This window comes from Diabrotica undecimpunctata, chromosome 4 (genome assembly GCF_040954645.1).
Source record: "Diabrotica undecimpunctata isolate CICGRU chromosome 4, icDiaUnde3, whole genome shotgun sequence".
In the NCBI taxonomy this organism is placed as follows: Eukaryota; Metazoa; Arthropoda; class Insecta; order Coleoptera; family Chrysomelidae; genus Diabrotica; species Diabrotica undecimpunctata.
The window spans coordinates 115,913,590-115,937,886 of record NC_092806.1 but is presented as its reverse complement, the minus strand read 5'-3'; the positions used below and the strand labels follow the sequence as shown (position 1 = coordinate 115,937,886).

The following is a 24,297-nucleotide window of genomic DNA, read 5'->3' as shown; positions in this document are numbered from 1 at the left end:
TATATATATATATATATATATATATATATATATATATATATATATATATATATATATATATATATATATATTACCATTTTTTTTACAGAATCTTGGCCAATATTTATTTTATTTCAAAATTATAAATTCGCATGAGTGGTAATAATCCTTGAGACAAAAACCATTAACGTTAATTTATACTATTAAAAAATTTAAAATCCAACCTTTCATAAGTATTTCACAACCTGACGCAAAAAAACTAAAAATAAGTAGGGCATCTTATAATTTTATAATAAAACCACTCAAAAACTTACTATTGTCATAAAAGCTCACTGGTATCGATTTGTACCACTTTATGACTTCATTTTAGTCTTTTAGTCAAAAATGGCATTATTCGTAATAGTCATGAGAGCTACAATATCATTTGGAGTTACCGATCTTGCTATTCCGAAAGGAATTTTGCTTGTTTTTACAATCTACGAGTATTAAGTTACGGAAAACAGAAAGTGGTACAAATATATACCATTAACCTATACATTTTTAAAGTAATTATAGTTTATATCATATGGTTTCCCTGCTTTACTAGGTAATAAGTTTAATGACGGTGCATTTGCTATTTCAGTATACATTTGTACCACTTTATGACCTCATTTTAATCTTTTCTTCAAAAATGGCATTATTCGTAATACTCGTGAGAGCTGCAATATCATTTGGAGTTACCGATCTTGCTATTCCGAAAGGAATTTTACTTGTTTTTACAATCTACGAGTATTAAGTTACGGAAAACAGAAAGTGGTACAAATATATACCATTAACCTATACAGTTTTAAAGTAATTATAGTTTATATCATATGGTTTCCCTGCTTTACTAGGTAATAAGTTTAATGACGATGCATTTGCTATTTCAGTGACTGTAAGATCCCAATAAATTTTTGTTTATTATTATTATGTATTTTTTTCAATAATATTACCCGTTTTAAAACAATAAATTATGTTATTGTCAGAATTAATTTTTGACTGATGTTTCTAAAATTGCATTGTCCAAATCATAGTAGCCATTAACGTGTATGTTTGGCATTTACGTTTGTATATAATTTCCATTTGGGTTAATAAAATCCATTTTCTGGAATTGTAATAAAGATATTAAGAAGTGTATAATAAATATAATTGCAAATAATATAAAATAAGCAATTGGAACATGGAAAAAAATTAACGAATGACTTTAGTTGTTATTTATTTAATTGTAGATGTTTAAGCCTCGGCGCTCCAACTGTCCCATCGCCAGTTCTTAGCCCTTCAACACGAGTCAGTCTCGGCATGCACAGCCGCCAACGACAACTCAGCTACAGCAGCCAAGAACCGAATTCCTTGGAATCAGAATCAAATCAGATGTCGCCTACCCATAGTCTTAATTTCTTATCGAACAGTTTCGACTGCTTACAGTGTGGTCGCGCCTCTCCAGTACCTGATCTGCAAACTTACGTCACAGAAATGACGAAGGAGTTAGCAACGAATATTAAGTCTGAGATTAGAGAAGTGATTTCTAAAGTTGAAGACGCTTTGGAGAACACTGATAGCGTGTGTTCGTTTTATGAACGACACGGGAGTGGGAGCGAGGACGGCAGGAGTGACTCTATTTCTGCAAATGAGGTGAGTTTTTGTAAGAAATATTCTAATATAAACCACAAATAAAGATCCTAGTTTTACACTAGTAAAACTAGGCCAAAATTCTGGAAACTTTACAAATATTTTAGTTTTGTTAGCAGCTTTCGCTAATGTCTATTTAAAGAGGACAAACCTTCTAAAAATTTAAAAATAAGTGAAACAACAGCCGTTAGCTATGAGTGGAGTAGTATGAGTAGACTGGAGTAAATGGCATAATGGTTATTATAAAGAAAATAAGAATTTGGTGGGATAACTTTTGTTTCATAGAGTTCATGAGATGAGCCAAATCTTCTCGTGCAATAACTCTAAATCATTTTTTAGTAATGACTTATATCAGTTCTATCTTGTTACTTGAGTTTCGACGTGATACTACTTTTTAGGTCTTGACTATAGATTTTCTATTTGATTTAGATCAGGACTATTCCCATATTGCACTCTATAAATGTCAAACGTCCAACTCCGTTGGTGGTCATACAAGCCCATACCATAATACTCAGAATGCTTTATAATGAATGCAGTACACTGGTTCGGTGTCGAAAAAACTTTACTTAATCGTTCCCAAAAATCGAGATTCTGGTTTCATTACTTCAAATTACCCTAAACTTTCTGTATATTAAAGCCCAATAAATGCGTTTTTGCCTCAGTTTTTTGTTCAGGAACGGCTTCTTTTTGGGGGTTCTTGCTTGCAATCCATTTTCACACAACTTTCTTTTGATAGTTGATATTTGTAAGCCAGTTGATTTAACAATAGCACTAATATCTTTTGATGATCTGTCACTTAAGTCTTTTTTTACGTGAAGGAAATCTTCCTATATGGATTCTACCGGTTTCTGGAGATATTTGAAGTTCCGTTTTGATTATTTTTTCAATTATGTGTTTAGAATATACTCGTTGAATTGAAGTGGGTGCTGTGAAGGCAACACTGGTTGAATTAAAGCAGTTATACTTAAGAATCAGAAAAAATCACCGCTTTAATAATATTGTTATCATTAATAAATTGAATAACTCGATAAAGAGCGAATAATTAACTTTCGTCTCAATTTCATTTAGTGTTTGAAGTAGCCCCAATGTATTAAAATTTTCCAATTATTTCTATGAGTCTGATTATTGGAGCTCTGATTATCGTTGACTCCTGTTTTTACTATTATTGTTAAGACTGTACTGCTTTTCGCTCTCTTAATAGCATTTACAACCTCTAGTGTATCTTTATGTCATTGATAGCTTCCTCGGCAAGTTGAAAAACTTTTTCTACATATATGTTAAAGAGCAGTGGGAAGAGGATGCAGCCATGTCTCACACCTTTACTTATTTTTATTTTTTATAGAGACCGTTGGCAACCTTTAATTCTGATATTTGATTCCAGTATAATTGTTGGATCATCCTTCTGGTTTGTCATTGAAAAAGATTTTCTGTATGATCTCTATCAGTAGTCGCTGGTGGGTTTTAATATGCATTAGAAATGGTCTCAGTTTAAATTACTGTCAGATCATCATGGCAATTACTCGTACAAAACTAAAATTATAACATATTAGTATTTATGTTAGTATGTTTTTATTTATAGGTGGCTGAGTACTTAGAAAAAGTTTCCATTGAAATGGCAAATGAAGTTAAGTCTGAAATTCGTGATGTCGTTAGTGCAGTAGATGTATTTATTACCCCTGACAATCCTGACAAACTGACCTATTCTCGAACTTCAAGTATGGGAGCGTCTTGTGAAGATAGATATTTCCCTCCATTAAAATCAGAACAAGAAAGGTTAGTAAAGTAAAGAAATTACTTCAAGCAAGATAAATTATTTTCTTGAGGTTTGCTGGTTTTTATCACATTTTCCTTTTTCTAGAAACAGTATAGGTAAAAGTACCGAATCCATTCTCCAACAAATTATCAACAAATCCGCCAGCTCAGACAAAATCCTGGACAAAGAACAATCCGAAGAAAAGACCCAGAAAACAAAAGTCAACTGTTCAACAGTCGCTAGCGTTAGTAGCCAAGATAGCGGTATCAATCTATCATTCCATGAACAAGAACATTATCAAAATAACGAGCTAAAATCAAGGAGTAACTCAGAATCTTTACACGCTCCTAGAAAGTCTGAATCTGAGATCAAGTTCTCGACGTTGCAGAAACATCGACCGAGGTTAATTAGAGATTTGAGCGATGATCCACAGTTATTAGAATCTATGGCAACAAGGTAAGATATATCTAAAACGTTAAAACATAAGTATACACCGACATGTATGGTTTAATTTTTATTTTTAATTACAAAAAATTGATTTATTGTCCCATTTAATATGACGAAACACACATATTTTCTACTTTTCTATGTATTTTTTAAAATCACAGTAGTGATTTTTTTATTTTCAATCCCAACCCTAATCAATTATCAGAAGATTTATCCTAAAATGAAAATAAAAATCACAAAATAAATAAATGTTAAAGTCGTTAGTTATATACGAGTGATCATGATCCTTAAAATTATAATTCAGTTAAGTAAACAACCGAACTTCACATGGTCTACCCAAGGTCTATGTTATCTTTATAGACATATAATATAGAGTGATCGTTGCAATACCAGCTCGTTCCCCCAGTGCGACAGAGAAAACTGACGCAAAAAAGTCCCTGCATCTCTTTCTAATAGGCCGAATTTATCGACCACGTGACATTCTCATTGATCATTTGGGTCACGTGGTCGATAAACCCGATAAGTTAGAAAGAGATGCAGGGACTGCTTTGCGTCCGCTTTTTCTATCGCACTGGAAGAACGGGCTGGTATTGCAACGCTCAGTCTATCTTGTATTAGATGTATATGGTTAACTTCAAATATAAAAATTTGTACAAATTTACACATCTTTATCACCTCTGTATAGCATCTCCTTTTTTCAATAAATTTTCATGTACATTTATAAGCAATACTACCACAATGGTGATCCATTGAGTCGTACATACGTCTTTATTATCGCATAATATCGTATTTATTTTCCTCCATTCTTGTTGTATCGAGGGAAGTTTGTTTTTCTATTTATTTTATTTTGTATTTTATGTCTGTAAATATTCTATGTGGTCGTTTCATGCTTTTAATAATTGTATTATTGTAAACACATTTTTTAGACAATTTCCAAATTCATAAACTTTTTTTATTAGGTACACTTTTCCACCTAAAACGGTTTGGGAGCCTTCCATAGAAGCCATCAATGAGTTCGACATGATCAAAAATGGGGATAAGGTAATGGTATGCCTTTCCGGTGGTAAAGACTCGTTATGTCTTCTTCACATGCTATTGCAGTATCAGAATTATATCAAGAACAAAGGAGTTTTATTCAGTATAGGAGCAGTGACAGTAGATCCTGATTCATCAGGATGTGACCCTTGCGTGCTGATACCACATTTGAAGAGTTTAGGTGTTCATTATATCATAGATGACAGAAAATGTGATGTCGAAAGTGAACCTGGTAAGTACTTTGATAGATATATAATTTTGGTCAATATATAAATAATTTTCATTATTCACTTTAGAATATGCATTTAACTTTGATTTGTTTACGAGAGAACTATACTTCTTTCTTTAATACTATGCACTAACTTATTGATTATATCTGTTTATCTTTTTCTACTGTCTCCCACATAGTTTGCTCATTTTCGAATATACCAAATACCTCTATATTCTAGAAACAAATATCTGTAATTTGTTGTATATGTATATTGGAGCGTATTCTGCACCAGAAGGAATGACTGACTGTCTTTTCTCTCGCCTGAACTACATATATACCGCTAAAATATTTGAAAATACCTTTTATCTGCCAGACCCAATTTTCTGTAATTCATTTTATAGATGGCGGCATGTTATACGTCGTAGAGCATGAATGTCTGTTTTCTCTGTCTAAAAGTTTGTCTTCGTTCACAGTACGGCATGTTTCTGATAATCAGGCAGTGTCAGATCGAAGACAGACTGGAAGAGGGAAAAGCAGGATTCTTATGCAATTTTCGTAGTTACGTGAATAATTTAGACATGTTGCGTCATCTACTTTAAACAATAGTAGCTATAGTGCATATGGTTTCTCTGAACTATGTACCAACCGCTGAAATATTTGAAAGTATCTTCCAGAAACAAATTTCTGTAAATGTAGAGACTTATCTGTAATTTTGTGTATTTTGTTATCATATTCATTAAAACTTATACTGTAGGTAGATACGTGTTGTAGAATACGACTGCAACATAATGTAGATACATATTCCAAATAGTGCTAACACATAATGGAAAAAACCTAAAACAAACTAAAATGCGTTACAAATTATGGGAACCGATAGGGAACTTCAAACTTCTTAACTAAACATTATTAAAATAACGTAAAACAGGCCATCGAGTATATATTTAAGCATTATGGATGCTATAATATGTAAGGATACTACTGTGCAATATTAGCATCCTAACATCTCTCTTCAAAAACGGAGACAAATCGGAACCGGAATATTACAGAGGAATTAATTTTTGTTATTTTTTTTTATTTTTTGTTTATTTTGTTAATTAGACACAACAGTAAAATTAACAACCAAAGTAATAACAAATAAACTGAATGAAATTTAACACTAGCAGAAGAACAACCGAGTTTTAGGTCGGGAAGATCATGCGCCGACGCTATCAAGTCCAAGAGAAATCATTAAAATACAACAAACCGGCATATCTATGTTTCGTGGACCGTAAGAAGGCATTTGACTGGATCAAATTAAAGGACGTTATCCACTACGCAAGAGAGATACCTTTAGAAATAATCATAACGATCGAAAATGTCTACTAAAACAATACAATAAAATAAAAGTAGAAGAAGAACTATAGCAATGGGAACGACGGGCAGATTCCCTGAGTTGTCTATTGTTCAACCTTATTATGGATGAAATAATAAAAAAAATAAGAACTAAAAAAGGATACCAAATGGGATAAAAACAACTTAAAATAATCTGCTAATGCAGACGACGCAATACTACTACTCTCTCAAAATAAGGATAATTTACAACGTATGCTGCACCAATTTAATATAACCGCCAGAAAATTGTTCCTTAAAAAAGACAAAATGCATTGTGGAAGACCAAGTAAATAGAGCAACCAGAGCCGCAGGTCATCTGAATTAAACACTTTGAATAAATAAAAATATCGGGAAAGAAATGAAAGGCATTAAGAAAAACAGTCATCAGACCAATAATGATATAAGCGGCAGAAACACGACCTGACCAAAGAGGACAGAACGGATGTTAAAAACAGCAGTGATGAAAACAATTGATGGTAAAACACTATGGGACAGAGCTAGAAGTATAGATGTACGATGTAGATACAAGGTGGAGAATGGAATGAAGAATGGAACGATCATATAAGCCGAATGACAACAAATAAAGTAGTCAAAACTGCAAGAGACGGTTCTCCAATAGGAAGACGATCAGTAGGAAGACCACGAAAACGATGGAACGGCAACTTACTGGAGGCACATTGAAAAACAGACAGATTCACGTCTACATAAAAATAGAAAGGAGAAGAAGAAGTGTAACATAAAGGTTGATATGGATCGCTCATGTACCTATAAATATAAGGTCTAGATCAGGTTAGAGAAACTATCAACATAATGAAGATACCTAACTGCAGAATAAAAATAGAGAATAGAAAGAAATCGAGCTCAATTACCAATCGGGCGAAATCACAAAAACTGTAAAGCGAAATGGCTTAGAACAAGAAAAAAAAAAAGAAAAGGTGGAGTTATTCCTCCCCAAAAACGGATAAAAAGGTCACAAAGGGTGAGTGGGTTGTACAAAGAAAATAAACAGTCTGGAAGAAAATCTTATATATCTTATATATTTTATATAAAATCTTATCTTCGATAAGAATCAAAGCAGAGAAGGACTAATTGACAACTAAAACAAAACTGGCTGTATCAGGTGTAATGGGGTTATTAACACCTATTCAATTAGACAAATATTTTGTAAGCGAGTTGGATTAGCCATGGACCTTTTAATATCTCCATTATTAGCAGATACTTTCTTGGCAATATACACATATATTGCGAATGCAATATTTTTTATATAGGCGAAACTTCAAGACCACTAAGTGTTATGATGAATGAGCATGAATCGCACATTAAAAACATACCGAAAGATCATCAATATTCATGATAGAAACAGAGCAAAAAGAGGATCGAAGAAAATCAAAGAAGCAACCCTCATCTTACTTAATGAAGAAAAAGTGTAGCAAACACATAAATAGAATGTAGCATGATCAGATTACCACTACTGAAAGAAGAAGTACGCAATATTTATATACCAATACTTACGAGTTAATAGCAAGTCAACTCATCTACAATTAACTGTAGCAAGTACAGAAAGATCAGAATTTAATATCAATTCGCGGGTACAACAACATATCTTAGAATTTTCACTTCAAAACATGGCTGCTGCCTATGAGTAGAAGCTTTTCAAATTGGTATTACCAGCAGATTGGAAATTAAAACTTTAAAACAAATATAAAATGTAATTTCCATTACAATCAATTCTGAGTTAATCCCATATAGGATAATATCTAAAGTCTGCTGGTTTAAAAGTGAGACTCAATGCGTATTCTTGAGCTGCCAGAATTATTAGGTAGCCTGACCCTATGCCTATATTTTAATAGTATATTATTTTATCATTAGCTACTTTTAGACTCCAGGTCTCTTAAGAGTCTGTACACACAATTATCGCCGCTCCGCTTTCGATGTAAGTTAGTTAGAATTTTTTTAAATTCAGACTTTATTTCATAAAGTTGGTTCACTAAACTTTGAATTATCATCAATCATTATCGAAAACATAAAACATTTTAAAGTACCCGTAGTTGTGTGAATTAATAAAAAAATTCTATTTGTAAATAATAATATATAACCGACTAACAAATTTCAAAAATAAATATTTAAACCTTTGTTTTAATTTATGCAATTACAGTTTGTTAATAAACTGCATAAAAAAAGATGTTACAACAGTAGATGGTACAGTAGACTATCGCGAAGCTTTATACTATGTTTTCTACATTTTTAAAATTTAAATATTATTTTTAAAATTCAATAAAGTAATTTAATTATTTATTTATTTATATTTTAAACAAGTTATATTAAAATAATTTAATACATTTATTATGTTTGCTCCTAACGCCACCTGGTAACGTATTAACAAAACATACGTTGTTTACTTCTGGCAGGCCTGTCAAATTTAGCCGAAATATTAAATTAAAAACAAAATAGAATTAAATATCATTTGCTAGTAAATTTAATTATTGTATAAACTAAATAAGAATATTAAAAATAATAAATGTATTTATATGAAATTATTTTAAAACGAGAAATGTCATAAAAATTTAAACAGAATGTGTAAGAATTCTAATACATATGTACCGACCAGATTTCAGTTATTTGTTGGTTGCTTTTATATATTGCTAAAACTTTTTAGTTTTTTATTGGAGTTATGGCGTACTGTCTTTAATTGTTTAACAAATTTTTTTAAAAGAACTTTAGCTATTCTACATGTTTGACATTATACTATTAGCTTTATAGCCAGTAATACGAATTCTATATGTCTATTTACTTAGTATATTTTTTTTAGAAAAACTGGAAGGGGCTAAAGAAAATTACTATAGTTTTTGTACACAAGCTTTACGGCATCGACTGTATTCTTCCGCCAAAAGTTCTGAGTACAACGTTCTGGCCATCGGCCAGCATCTAGATGATCTCTGTGAGAGTTTTCTTCTCTCTGTTTTTCATACAGGAAAATTAAGAACGATGAGAGCACATTATTATATTAGGTAATTTTCACGGAAGATTATATATATATATATATATATATATATATATATATATATATATATATATATATATATATATATATATATATATATATATATATATATAATATATGTATATATAACAATGTATTTTTTTAGGGAACATGAGTTACGGGTGATCAGACCGTTTGTATATGTTCGTGAAAAAGCTGTACGTCAGTATAGTACCAACGAAAATTTACCAGTACCTACTAGTTCTTCCAGTCCGAAATTAACCAAGGAAAGTCAACGGATCAAACAGGTTGGTAATTATTCTTTTTTCAGTCTAGAGAATTATAATGTGTGCTCAAACAATGCTAATTTATTAAAAATATGCTCTGCTACTCCGTATCGAAATTCACCAGCCTCGATTGTTTGATAATTCTGATAAGAATTTAACCTTAAAGTAGAGATGCGGATGGAATGAAACGCCAAACTGTTTAAAAACTACATATATATATATATATATATATATATATATATATATATATATATATATATATATATATATATATATATATATATATATATATATATATATATATATTGTATAACAGACGGATACCAAGAGAGAGTCGGTTTTATACTCTCATTTAATGAAGGAAAATAAACAAAGCTGCCGTCAGGTCAGCTACATTGTAGTACTGTACTCAAGAAAGATAAATTTCAACTAAATTCAGAGTAGTGAAAAAAAAAAATAAAAAAGTATTATATAAAAAAAAATGTAACACCAAATTTCGAATATTACATAAAATTTATTATGCGTTATATATTAATGACAAGCGTTAAATTTAACAGGTTAATGTAGGTAAAATACATGTACCCACATTAGCCTGCTAAATTTAACGCTTGTTATGTATATATATATTTTATCTTTATAGCTTCTAAATATGTCTATACTTTTTAGGTCCTAATTCAACAAGAAATCCTGTTCCCAAAACTGTTCTCTTCACTTCGTTTAGCGCTTCGTCCACTAATAGGCTCAGAAATACGCGAATGTGAAATAATATACAGAAAGCGGTTCAAATCCAAAGATAATGACTTGTCTGATGACGAAACTGACGAGGAACCCGTTTTACAGTAGAAAGACTTTTTGGTTTTCATTTAATGGTAATATTGCTACGGAGAAATCATTAATATGATCTAAAGAGAAAGAGAAAACGTGAAGCATTGGCTTGCTATTCTGTTGAAACATTTCGATGTCAAAAGGAGTGAAATATGAGAAAATGTTGAATTACTGTGATTCTCAAAATGTGAAAGGGACAGTTGATACATAAAATTTCAAGGCTGTGGAGGATCCAGTAATTCGATCATTTTTGATAATTAAAAGCAAACAGAAAAACTATATTGAGTAGAATGAAAATGGTCCAGACATATTTTGTCTAAAGATCTCGAAGCTAAAGTGTTTGTTATTTAGATTTCATCCTATCTTCGTTATTTATCACTGATTCATAGATCGAAACATAACTTTTTCTTGGCTACGTCAGTTTTTGATGAACCTGAGTTCAATATGATGTAATATAAAAGTATGATAAAATATACAGTTAATAAAAATCTGTTTTATAGTTTAACGCATGTGAAAATCGCTACTCACATTAGCTAAAATATTATAGATCTAACTTGATTACAAAAGCTTATGTATTTGTTCTTACAGTGTCAACTTCTTACAAAATTTGTTAAAGTCGATCTAAATTGTTAAATAATGCTCCAAAATTCATAAAAGTAACCATATCTAGGCTCTTTTGCTCTTGCTAAAATGAGTTGATATACAAAGACATGTCGCATATTATACAAATCCTTTTATTAAGCTACCTAATTTAGCGTACTTTAGGTAATAACCCCCGAATGTAACAGTTTCAATTTCAGTCAGGAAACATTCTTGAAGGGAGTACCAAAAACAGCAATTGTAGATTTCGTACTTAAACATTTACATTGCTCTAGTAATCATCTTTTTCTTCCATTTTACGCGTTGTTTGTTTGATTTGGTCCTCACGTGTTTAGGTAGCGGTAAATCCAATAGTCTATTCATATGAAATACTTTTCAAATATAATTCTTTAATTGACCTATTATTCGGTGTACGCTCTCTAGCTTTTCACTAAAATCGGGCGACTCATTAAAATTATTTAAAATTTTTCTTTACTATTCGTGTGATCGTACTACTATCCTCTTTCATAGAACTAGGTGTGACATAGGTGCTAAAGCAATTGTTCACATCTACAACTTTTTAGATGCTACAACTACCTTTTAGAACAATTGTACTACATGAAGTTGGTGTATCACAGGTGATAAGGCGTTACATCATTCGTCACATCAACTAAGTTGTAATAGAAGATGAGTGAAATTTCAGGTAAATTTGACCAGCTCAGTTCAAACCAATTATAACCCTGTTATTAGACATGTTTAACAGGTAAAACCACATAACTTTTTGGTCTTACTTGGATAGAGGCATATGCGGAGAGCACATAAATAGAAGTGGATCAAACACAGACACACATGGACCTCAAGAAAACATAGCAACATCACATATACTCTTTTATATAAGGTTTGGCTGATATAATGGAAAATACGCAGACAATTAAGAAAGGTAATATTTTTAAATGAATATTACTATACAACAAATGAAAACAGAAACTTACCTACTAAACTCACGGAAGAAGTACTATCGCAATTAGTATACTATCGCAATTACAATAAGTAAATTAAAACAAACAAAGCGAACAAAATCAATTCTGAACAACTAAATTGAGCAACATGTGCAATTGCAAACTAAATAATTTAAACATAAGTTTGCATTACATATTATAATAATAATTTATTAAAACACTGAAATCAAATTTAAAATATGCCAATTAATCTCGCCATATAAATATATTTCTCTATACTTTAAACGAAACTATCAAAATTGGCGTAACAAACCAATAAATGTCCAGGTACCCTTATTTAAAAGTGTAACTAAGAGTAAAGATTCGAATTCTAGCTTGGAATATTAAAACTTAGCTTGGGGTTCTACTAAAGGCGTTACAAGCTAGCTTGAGGGTTCTACCGTGCATGTCCTTCTCTGCTTGTCTACGCGTACTGAATAAACAGCTTAGATTATCCATCTTCTGTTGATGTGACCTTTACGAATAATTACAATACTGTAATACACCACATGAATAATTGTTGCCTTTGATCTGCATCACTGATATCTGCCTACGCCATATATCTAGCCTTTGCCTGCTATCTTGTCAGGCTTATGTCTGGTGTCTGTCTGCTACTTTCTGCGTAGCATCCCTTTGTGGTTAAGTGGCTACTATACTGATGATGCAATCTTGAGAGATTTTAGAAATATGAAATAGCTCTGTATTACTTTCTCTCAACAGAATTCAGCTTCAGGTGTATAAAGAAATTTCAAAAATGCGAAAATTTTACTTCCTCCAAGTTGAATGCGGTAATTCTGTTCACTGTTCTGTAGTTCAGACCTGGCATAACCTGATCTGTGGATTTCGCTTCATGAATAGTGCTAACCAACACTTTTTTTGCATTAAAAACATGTTTTATATCGTTTTTCTCGGAGTAGGTGACCACAAGTTTTCGAAGCTCGTCTAGGGATAAATTAAAAAACATTTTTGTATAATTTTGAAATGTACTCCGTCAATTCTTCTTCCTGTTTTTCAGAAAATACAGGCTTTTGGCCAAATTTCCTTTTTTTGGATCTGCTATCTTCTTTCTATCTCGTAATGTCGACTCTGGTTTACGAAAACTTCGGGAAACTTCTCTTATTTTTCGCACAAATCGCACGCACAGTTTCTATTGCAGCTATTGATTGACATTCTTTATAGATGGATTTATTACTTCTTCTATGGTAAGCTCTTGTCATCTGAAATTTAAAATACTACTATATGTTTCATGTGGGGTAAATCCGCGCTGCTTGAAATTACTCCACTACGATTGCGCGGAATTACCCAAAACGTATTTGTGTTATTCCAAATTAAATACTTAATATTTATTAAAGATACACCAATAAAAATTATATGTAAATGATATTAAAACTATATGTTATACTATATATTTTTGAGAATATACCGTACTACACTTAACTATAAAATTTGTAACTTGTCGAATAATTATTGCAGTCGAACGTTTATCTATGAAAGCACACCTCACTCTTTGCAAGTTCATAATATACTAAATTTTGTGTACAGTGTCTCGAGACACACGAAGACAGCCGGAAGTGATGCTTAGTAGAGATGGACTTGCACAGTTTATCATAATATGTCACAGTTTAATAGTTACTTTATTGCGCGGATTTACCCATTGTGCGTATTTACCCACTGCGCAGAATTCTCCGTTCTCTTCTAATAACAACATAGTAAACAGGTATGCAAGTAGCATTTTTATTAGAATAAACTCTGAACTAGAGTAAGACGTTATACATTTTATATTACGATCATTTGGCAAAAGTTTACTCCTGATATAATCTACATATGTTTTGTTATATCTACTCATATTAGGAGTAATAAAATCCCAACATTTTTTTATTTTCCTGATTCTTTGGCGACATTTTTAGCTTAAATCGGCTTTTACGACACATTCTACTCGTACTGGAATAAAACCAAAAGTTAGCCAATGGTTCATAGTTATTAAAAAATTAACATGTGTAGGTAGGTATTTCCTTTCAAATTATAGATACTAAAAGGGTATGTACGTGTAATGTTCTTATAGGCTAGACAAACATAGACAGTGTTAAAAGAGAATATATTTTACTAAATGCTTTGAGAACTTTGTATAGGTACTGTAAAAATTTTATTACTTTTGATGTTATTGTCTTTTAAAATTAACATTATTTATTATAATTTAGATTTGGTAAATGTGTATTTAGACATATTTATAGCTTGAACGATTCGCAGAGTTGCCAACTCACAATTTTCTCGTAATAGCTTTAAATGAGTCTTTCTTTGTAACAAGCCAAGAAAGCTATGTACATAAAAGATTGATACGTACCAGATGGTACGAGGTAGTTGGTATTTACTAGAATAGTTGTTTAAGCAATCAAACAATTTCACTATTGGAGTTTTTAAAAATATTACTTGCAGGTAATATGTATGTAATTCAATCTGCAGACAATCCTATTCTTTCCGTGCGTGATTGTCGCACCATATACCCCTTTGCATTTAGCGGGAATTACTGGACGTCTAATACTACACAGTTTTGTGTAAAATAAATAGTTAAACAACAGTTTACTTTTTTCCTCAGTTTATTGTTATTAGTCTTGGAAAATATTTGGTTTGTTCATGATTATTAGACAAAAAAATCAAAAGATGGTAACAAGAACTTCGTAGAATTCAATTTTTTATCACCCAGTTTCATCAAATCTAGGCAACTTACAGTTCGTCGTTGCGGTGTTGCCCGATTTTTCCTAAACCTAACATAAAATTCATCGATAGAACTTACACTTACACACATTGTCAGATGTATCATTAAGTTGATCCGGACATCCTACAAAATAGTGATGCTTTTAAGTGTTGCCAACTCCTTATAATGTATATATTCTATGCTTTAAAGAGAGAAAGCTTTTAAAAAATACATTTTTGATTATAGTATTGTATGAATTTTGCAATTTTTAATTTATATAAAACAACGAGTAAATATTTGTTTCTCTCGATATTAATTGCAGTTAATTATTATAATTTTTTTGCAATTGTCCTTTGATCGAGTAGCGAATAACTTTGGCAATCCTCAAACCATCAGTTGCCAGATTACAACAGATGTTTGCAATTAATCTCGAAAGAGACAAATATTTACTCGTTATTGTTTTATATAAATTAAAAATTGCAGAATTCATAGACGTATACATTAACATATACTGAGCACGCAAGCAACGAGCAGTGACGAAAACATCTTTAGGCGGTTGTTTGATCTGTCTCTCACTAGCGCATTGAAATTCACCACTCGCTCTCTCCCGAAAAAAAGAGACGCTGCTATACTTACTTGATGTAAGATAGAGACACAACGACAACAAAGATGGTGTCGTCACTTAGCTCTAAAGACTGCCCTGTCTATGTTAATATATACCTCTATGCTGAAGATAGAGAACCTCGTATGAACCTCCATATTGGTGCTTTGAAGTGTTGCCATGTTCTTATAATGTATATGTTGTATGCTTAAAATATAAAGAGATAATGCTTTTAAAAAGTACATTTTTATTATGTTATTGTATGGATTCTGCAATTGTTTAATTTATATACAATAAGAACGATTAATTATTTGTTTCTTTCGATATTAATTGCAGTTAATAGAGAAATCATGAATCAGAAATTATCATAAAATTTTGGGATTATTTAATTTATCAAAAGGGAATTGCCAAAAAATTATAATCACTGCAATTAATATCGATACAAACAAAAAATAATTCTTTCTTGTTTTATATAAATTAATTAATTGCAAAATCCATAAAATAATATAAAAATGTTCTTTCTAAAAGCTTTTTATATTTATATTTTAAGAATACAACATAATATACATTATGGCGAAATTGCCAAGCATTAATATTAAGCTCAGTGGAGGTATGTACGTATATACGATATGTTCACGTTGCACTATTACATATATCCTATCATTTATCATTAACATTTCAATGACAATTGGCAACCGAACAAATTCATATGGGGAATGGTATCAGTCACAATATCTATACCACTTCCAGTATTTCTTCAGGATTACGTAGTCCGTAACATTAAATTACTAAACACTCAATTCCAGAAAACAATAAGTAAACATCAATTATTGCACATGTACAAAGGATGTCAGATCCCTTACAATAAGAAAATGTGCTCAGCAGATGTGGCAACGATACAAATAATGAAATACAATGGTTATATAATGAAAAGCGTATCAATCAAATATATCTATTAACTTAACAAAATGGAAAAACAAAAGAAATAGTTACTAATGCTCTTGTTATTACGAGAATTCCCTACAACACTTTTTTAAAACTGCATCAATTTTTATATACAAACAGTGCCAAAAAAGATGTTCAGTACTCCCATATTTAACTGCTAAAAAGCTAAACAATTTCATCTATCGCTTACATGATCACGCACGGAGTGAATTCTTAGAGAAAAATTTGAGGTTAGCAATACTGCGCTGTTATTTTTATACGTTTGTTACACTCGTTTCCCATATACTATTTTTTTTTCCCTATTTTAAATAATAAAACTGTTCATGACTTAATCTCCAACAATTGAACAAATTATTATTTATGGACAAATTATTATTATTTACTACGTATTATTGACGACACATATTAGGTCTAGGTGTGCTAAAGTTTGTAGAAAAATGAACCGTGATTTCTGGAATACGTTTGCGTAAATTGTAATAACGAGATCATTAAGAGACGTAACAAACACAGAACTAAAGTGAGAATTTGAACTACATTTTATCTACTGAGAAATAGAAAAACCTTCAAAATGGCTTCTTCTAAACTTTTGCTAAATTCAACTTTTTAAAACTAGTTTGAAAGTTATTTAAATTGTTTAACCTAGGAGTCTTACGAACTTCTAAAGAAAAAGTCTTTACCTTTCAATATGGTACCAGTAGAATTACCATATGGATAATCTGAGATAAACAAAAATCATTTTTAAACTAACTAGATGGATAAAGCTGAAATTTTAAGAGTTTGTTAAGCACTATAAGACCCTCGTTTGAGAGTAATCACAAGACTGTAAGTTAATTTTTACAAAAGTTATAAACAATTAACGATTTGGCATTCCTTTGCTGTTTTTGGAGCCACGCATTAATTATAAAAATTTTAGAAAACGCCATTTGAACGGTATTTCTTAATAGATAAAATCTTTACATTTAAGTGTAAACAGATAACTTTGAAATGGTAAGCAAAAATTCGAAAAAATCTAAATTTCTGCAGAAAACGTTTGTTTGATTACTATGGATATCTATTATCGAAAAAAGTCAAATGCCTCTTAAGACGTCCCGAACCCCCTTAAATTTTGCTTAGTTCCCTGGAGTAATGGTCAATAATACTGTATTATCGATAATCTCAACACTAACACTGGTCCGCAGTAAGGATCAATTTGAATATGTACTCTTGTAAACATTTGTTCATTGTGTATAATGTTATATACAGTGCTAGTCAAAAGTCCGTTCCTACTCGTATCTTTTGAACGGTTATCGTTATAATAGTAAAATTTGAAGAGAGGTAATAAACAGACGTAGGCTTCTCAGCTGGTCATAATAGGGGACGTAATAGTGACAGATGACGTTACAGCGCCACTGTGACAGTTAATTTTAATTGGGACTTTATGGCAAGTGATACCTCGTTTGAAAGGTATTAAAAATACCTATTCAGTTATAATAATTTTGTTTGAGTTTAAGCTCATTTGGATAAATAAATTAAATAAATACTACAATTGTAGCTTCTCATTTAATTAATAAATACTTAACAACCAGTTATTTTAGTAAGTGTTCAAAATTTGCTCCATCTACTTCCTGACAATATTGCATCCTATTTCTAAACTCTTGACGTACTGGCCATTCTATCGCACCTCGTCGTCCAATCCATCTACCACGATATTCCCCATCTAGGTAACGTCTTACTGCACCATAATGGTGTGTTAAAAAGTTATTTCCAAGTTGCCGAATTCATCTGGATTATCCTCCAGAATTTCAAGCATTAACGGTTGAATTGCATTTTGTAACATCTCCAGATACACTTCACCGGTTAAGTTAGTATTGAGAAAAACAAGCCCAACTATTTGGTTTCCCAAAATACCTGCCCGAACATTTATTTTTTTTGGAAATTATGTATGTGTTTTACGAAAGACATGAGGATTTGTGTCACTCCTATACCTCACATTGTGTGTGTTAACATTTTCATTAAAAGAAAAAGTACTTTCGTCACTAAAACAAATTGTTTTTATGTAATCGGGCTATTGGCTAATTTTATTGGACATGTTTTTACAGAATTCTAGTCTTCGGTCGGGGTCATCATCTGAAAGTTGCATTTAATTAATAAATATTCATTACATTATTCATTCATTAATGTAATATAATCATATTACATATATAATTCGCCTTTGGTTAATTGTCAGAAAAGTTGACGTTGACGTAAAAACAATTAGAAAATTGAAAAACGTCAATTTTTTGACAAGTAACCAGAGGCGAAGGTTTTAATATTTATTAATTAAATGGATAAAAACATACGAAATGGACGAAACTAAAATTTTAGTATATATTTAATATATTCATCAAAATGAGCTTGAACTCAAATAAAATTAGTATGGTTGAATAGATATTTTCAATACCTCTCAAACGAGGTATCACTTGCCATAAGGTCCTATTTAAAATTATCCGTCACAGTGGCGCTGTTGCGTCACTTGTTATGACTAGTTAAGAAGCCTACGTCTGTTTATTACCCCTCCCTCCAAATTTCACTATTATAAGTATAACCGTTCAAAAGATACGAGGGGGGAACGGACTTTGTGGTGATCCGCTTGATATCATCCGTCCATCTAGTCGCTAGTCGGTGGTCGTCCTCTGCTTAGATATGCCTCTTGCCTTGGTCGCCATTCCAGAATCTTTCTGGTCCATCTATCATTCGTTAATCTGGCCCAAGAGCATTTAGCCATGGCTATTTTTTCAACTGCATCTGTGACTCCTGTTCTTCATATTTCTAGGTTTGGTACTTTATCTCTGATGGTAATACCTAATATTGATCTTTCCATAGCGCGTTGTGTAACTCTTTATTTTATCTATTACTTATTTTATCTATTGTTGGTATATTCTTAGTATATACATATATATATGAGAGTACTAAAGAGGGCAGTGATATAAATATGGTCCAAATTATCAACCATTGTATGAATCAATACTTTTATGTATTCAAAGTACGACTACACTATGGTTCGTCTCACCTTGACTTTGCAGTAATTCTTAGATTTGCAGACTCTTATGGTCAACAACGATGCCGAATTTCATGAGAAAATAGTTTGAAGAAAATGTGCGTATTTGTAGTACATATAGTAAATATAATAAATATGAATAGCTTTAATATTGAATGAAGAATTTTATGGAATTTGTCTCTGCCATAAGTTCTAAAACACATTCTTTTCGAAAGATACTTGCATGTGAATGGAATAAAAATAATTATGTAACTATACATTTATGTAATAATATATTTAAAAACATAAAAATTTTAAATCGCAATAAATAAATATACACACATAATTCTCGCTTAGCATACAAGGTAACCAGGAAAATTATCGACGCCAAATTAAGAAATGTGCCTATCGAGTCCAACGGGTGTAAATTGCCAATTTCGCACATTAGTGGTTTTGGCATTGTACATTTTACCGACGATATTCGATATAAATTTCAACAATTCAAGTGGCTCAATGAACTAACGAAAATTAATTTCAGCTTCTAGAATTAAAACTAAATTTTTAATAATGAGTGAGCAAATACATTAAACTGACATTTCGGGTTAGAAATGTAAGTTTAATGTATTGACAAAGTGTCAGTTAAATATAAATTTATAATAAATTACTATGGTTATTACGCATATTAATCTTATAATAATATTGTTGACTACCTTTCTAAAATGATTAAATTCTTTAGGATAAAATTGACATCGCTGCGCTAAAAACTCCCTATAAGGATCGCATTGGCCTATGTTTCGTGTACTGAAAAGTCAAGGTGATACGGACTATACTCATTTTGCTGTATTTTACATATATTTTAATTTTTTTTAAACATAAGATTCTCAAAAGAAAAAAAGAAATAGTAAAACACTGTGTTAGTTTGTCTAATCTATACGATTTTAGGAATTATTGGAAGTATTACTTGTGATTATGTCTCTACACTTTTTATTTGTTATATATTAGAGACTGTTTTTAAATCTCATTTTAGTTATCTTTTTTTAGATAAATTGGGCAAAATATGAGAAAAAACTGCTTTTTTATGTCTTCTTTATATATTTCTACGTATGTTTTAAAGAAATAATAACCCCAACCGCAATATATAGGACATGTTCGTAAAAAATGCGTAAAATATAGACAATAGTAACAAAGTCTAATGATTTGTTTAACAGTGAGAGTTTGAACATCAGTCTTGACGTAATATAACTAATATAAGCTAAAGTAACAATCTTACCTAACCTTACTTAATTTGTTTAGGTGAGCTTTCATATAAACGGCACGATGTATCAAAGAATTATTTCGTTGTAGCTGTTAACGTTCATTAATGGACAATTTTAAGGGATTTTTTATTAAAGTAGATTAGGATCAGACTGATGTAGAGTAATTGGTAATATTATTCATCCCCAAAAAAATAGTTTGTTAATTAAACAAATTCATTATACTTAAATCATTTTTTTGCCCAATTTAAGGAGTTTTTATTTTTTCCATTAAATGGAAAAGAATCGATATTATTGACTGAGTTTTTATAAGGTGGACGCAATTTTAATTGTTTTATTGATTCGGCAGGTGCATTTTTATGTTTAGTTCGAATTGTTGATATACTTACTTTAGGAAAATCTGTTTGGGTTTTTAAAATGCCAAATTGGTTTCATATTTTTTTTGTAATAAGTACCAAGTGGAATAACGAAAAAGTATCTGTTTACGAATTACTCAAAACAGTGAAGAAATATGCACTTTTGTGTTAGAATTATAGAAGCGCTTCTATATACAACCAACGTTTTACTAAGAGAATGAATCAATGAAGTCTTTAAACAAGACTATTTTTTTGTGTTATATCCCAATATGCAATTTTTAATTTTTCTGCTTGTTATCTATTAAAAAACGTCGCATTGGTACCTCAGAATGCTTATTATCACCACTATGTTCAGTACAGTTCTTTGAGTTTGGTTGTTTCAGTATTGGTCTGAAAACATATTTCAAACAGTTTGGTATTTGTTCGGTCTAAAATTTTATTGAACAATATATATATATATATATATATATATATATATATATATATATATATATATATATATATATATATATATATATATATATATATATATATATATATATATATATATATATATATATATATATATATATATATATATATATATATATATATATATATATATATATATATATATATATATATATATATATATATATATATATATATATATATATATATATATATATATATATATATTGTCTTTTTTATTAGTGTTAGGATTTTTGGCTGTATTTCGTCTAGTCCGGAACTTTTGTTAGTTCTCAATTGTCTAATAGCCAGTTATATTTTACTTTCTAGAATCATCAAACCTTTGTTATTAGTTCTTAGGGTAATATCATATATATCGTATATATCTTCCTTTAATAATGTTTGTATGTTATTTCACAGCTTTAATTTATCAAGTGTTGTGGATTAATTACCCTTTTTTATTTACCAGCTGAATTTGCTATTATTTATATGTTAATTCAATAACTCTTCTGTACATATTAAATAATCATGTTTCTTTTTCCAGTTTCCTACCTAGTTGCATTTTTAAATTAGCTATTTTTCCTTTGCCTCCTTTATTTTTTCATTTAAACTCTATTAACTTGCTTATATATTGGCAGATTTTCTTCTGATTTATTCTTTCATCTATTTTATTAAGAATCTCGTCATTCAATCTTTAATTATCGACAGTATGTTATTTTTACATTTCATTTTAGTTTAATCTTTGATATGTATTCCCAGGGTTTAAAATCTCTTAATTATGTGTCTGCACCTATGGTATGATCAAGTAAGTAATTACCACATGTTTTTCATAAACAGTCAAAATTTTACCCCTTTTGAATTCATTAAAGTGGAATTACCCGCTTTTCACTGATATGACTGAAACGTTTTTATTGAATTTAATACTCCCTTTGGATATTTTTGATTTATAATATAAATAATATATCTACTACAAAAAGAAGTTTTTATACGACTAGTTCTTTTTTTTATTTAATATTATGATATACAGGTAACCAATGGGTATTTTCCCGTTGTGATGTTATATTGGTATGTGTATTTCATAATTTATTCGGTAATTTTTGGATAGAACCATTGTAATAAGGTATTATACCAATGAATAAAACGATCTTAATATGACTACTTTTCACTTCACAGTTATATGTGATGATAGCGCCTATAGACAGAAAGTATATTATGATAGGTAGTTACTTAGAGGATAATTTTATACATTGTTGCATAGTTTTTTTTTAACAATACCTCGACACTAGTTTTTATTTTGTTTTATTTAATTTATGTTTATTTAGCAAATAACATATTTACTTTTTCGTGTCCACTTTGTATATTATATGCAGCATTGGAATGAATTATGTACTTTTTCCTTTATACTTATACTTAATTTCTCATGAAGAGATTGTGATTGAAAGTATATTATTGTTGAGCGTAAAGTTTAAAAGATATTTAATACTGTTAATAATGTAATAAGTCAGATGTATTTTATTTCGTACATAATAAATAAAAAAATGCCATTTTTCAGTGTATTAGTTTGAAAGTAGTTTTAAAAATTTACCCTTAGGAATATTTCTAGTAAAGAAATATATTGATATTTCAAAACTGAGAACTAAAGCAACGAATTTGTAAATAACAACATTAATAATTACTAACAATTAAAAATGGTTAAAGGAAAACAACCTAAAATGTATATTTAAAAGCGTGATACTACAAAAAAAATTAATCCAAACCTCAGAAGAAAAGATACTGGATGACTGAGAAATAATTTGTTAATGGAAAATAGAAAAGTAGGTAAAAATGTGGACCGAACAAAATATAGTGAAATAAAATAAAATAAAGGTAGCAAAGAACAATTGGTTGAATGTGGATTGCTGTGAAATAAATATACTCTAGAAATTACACGTTTTTTTTTAACATAATGTAAAACGAAAAAAGCACCAGAAGTTTTAGACAAAAACACTGAAACAGATTAATATTGGTCAATAGCTCAGATAACAATAGACAATAAAAAATAGACAAAACTTATAAAATATCAGAAATATTCTTTTAAGAGATCTTTTACGATACAAGACTTTGACCAACAATAATAGAAAAAACGGACAGCGAGCCAAAATAAATCTTTCGATGAATCAACTAGATGCATTTATAAATTTAATAAGATTAAAATAATAATAGAACTAACCCGGCCCTTGAGAATGGTGGATCCTGTCTGGTTATTGGTAGCAACGATATAGAGGTTAAGAGAACAAAACAGAATACTACAAGAATGGAGACCAAGTATCCTAATACCTCTTTTCAAAAAGAAAAACAAACGGGACCCGGAAAATTACAGAAGAATTAATTTATTAAACACAATACTAAAATTAACCTAAAAAGAGATAACAAATAAACTGAATGAAAATATAACACTAGCAGAAGAACAAACAAGGTTTTAGGTCAGGAAAATCATACACTGACGCTATGATTAACAGCATTAATAAGAAAAATGAAAATGTAAAATACTAAGTTTAAGTTTATTAAGTAAATACTAGTTTTAAATTGTTTATAATTCGAAAACGATTAAGTTTACAGAAAAATTATAAGAGACCTATTTTGTTCAGAATTGGCCACAATATTCAAAAACAAATTGTCCGAGCCGAAAAAATTCACTGCCAATTTGTTATAAAAAAAATTTGAAAAACCTTTCGCTTGGGCGACCTCTTGAACCTTATTATGGGGTATCTCATGAAAGTGAATAATATGCAAAAAAATCTCATGGGAATATTTTTCCGAACGAACCCGAGCTTTCCGCCTTGTCTATATGGAGTGTACAGACAACGACGATTTATGCCAGACAATGCCTGAATATTGGCTCGATTTGTTAGCA

General features: G+C 30.3%; 1 protein-coding gene and 1 long non-coding RNA gene across 3 annotated transcripts in view; one reads left to right on the top strand and one right to left on the bottom strand.

The window, feature by feature from the left end:
• Window positions 1-18,195, top strand: part of LOC140439885 (uncharacterized) — a 289,969-nt gene extending 271,774 nt beyond the window's left edge. Inside the window, exons 11-17 of one of the 2 annotated variants that reach the window (XM_072530055.1) lie at window positions 1,236-1,629; window positions 3,206-3,399; window positions 3,485-3,835; window positions 4,786-5,093; window positions 9,253-9,451; window positions 9,590-9,731; window positions 10,377-18,195. In XM_072530055.1, coding sequence (XP_072386156.1) covers window positions 1,236-1,629; window positions 3,206-3,399; window positions 3,485-3,835; window positions 4,786-5,093; window positions 9,253-9,451; window positions 9,590-9,731; window positions 10,377-10,553 — 1,765 coding nt within the window. In that variant the 3' untranslated portion in view covers window positions 10,554-18,195. Of the gene's footprint in view, window positions 1-1,226; window positions 1,630-3,205; window positions 3,400-3,484; window positions 3,836-4,785; window positions 5,094-9,252; window positions 9,452-9,589; window positions 9,732-10,376 lie in introns of both variants that reach the window. The other variant, XM_072530054.1, reaches the window with a different exon arrangement.
• On the bottom strand, window positions 11,419-21,448 carry LOC140439887 (uncharacterized). The gene is made up of 2 exons (XR_011950745.1): window positions 14,757-21,448; window positions 11,419-14,720 (listed from the first exon to the last, which is right to left on the bottom strand). It is a non-coding gene; the product is annotated as an uncharacterized lncRNA (long non-coding RNA).
• Between the last annotated feature and the right edge of the window lie 2,849 nt (window positions 21,449-24,297).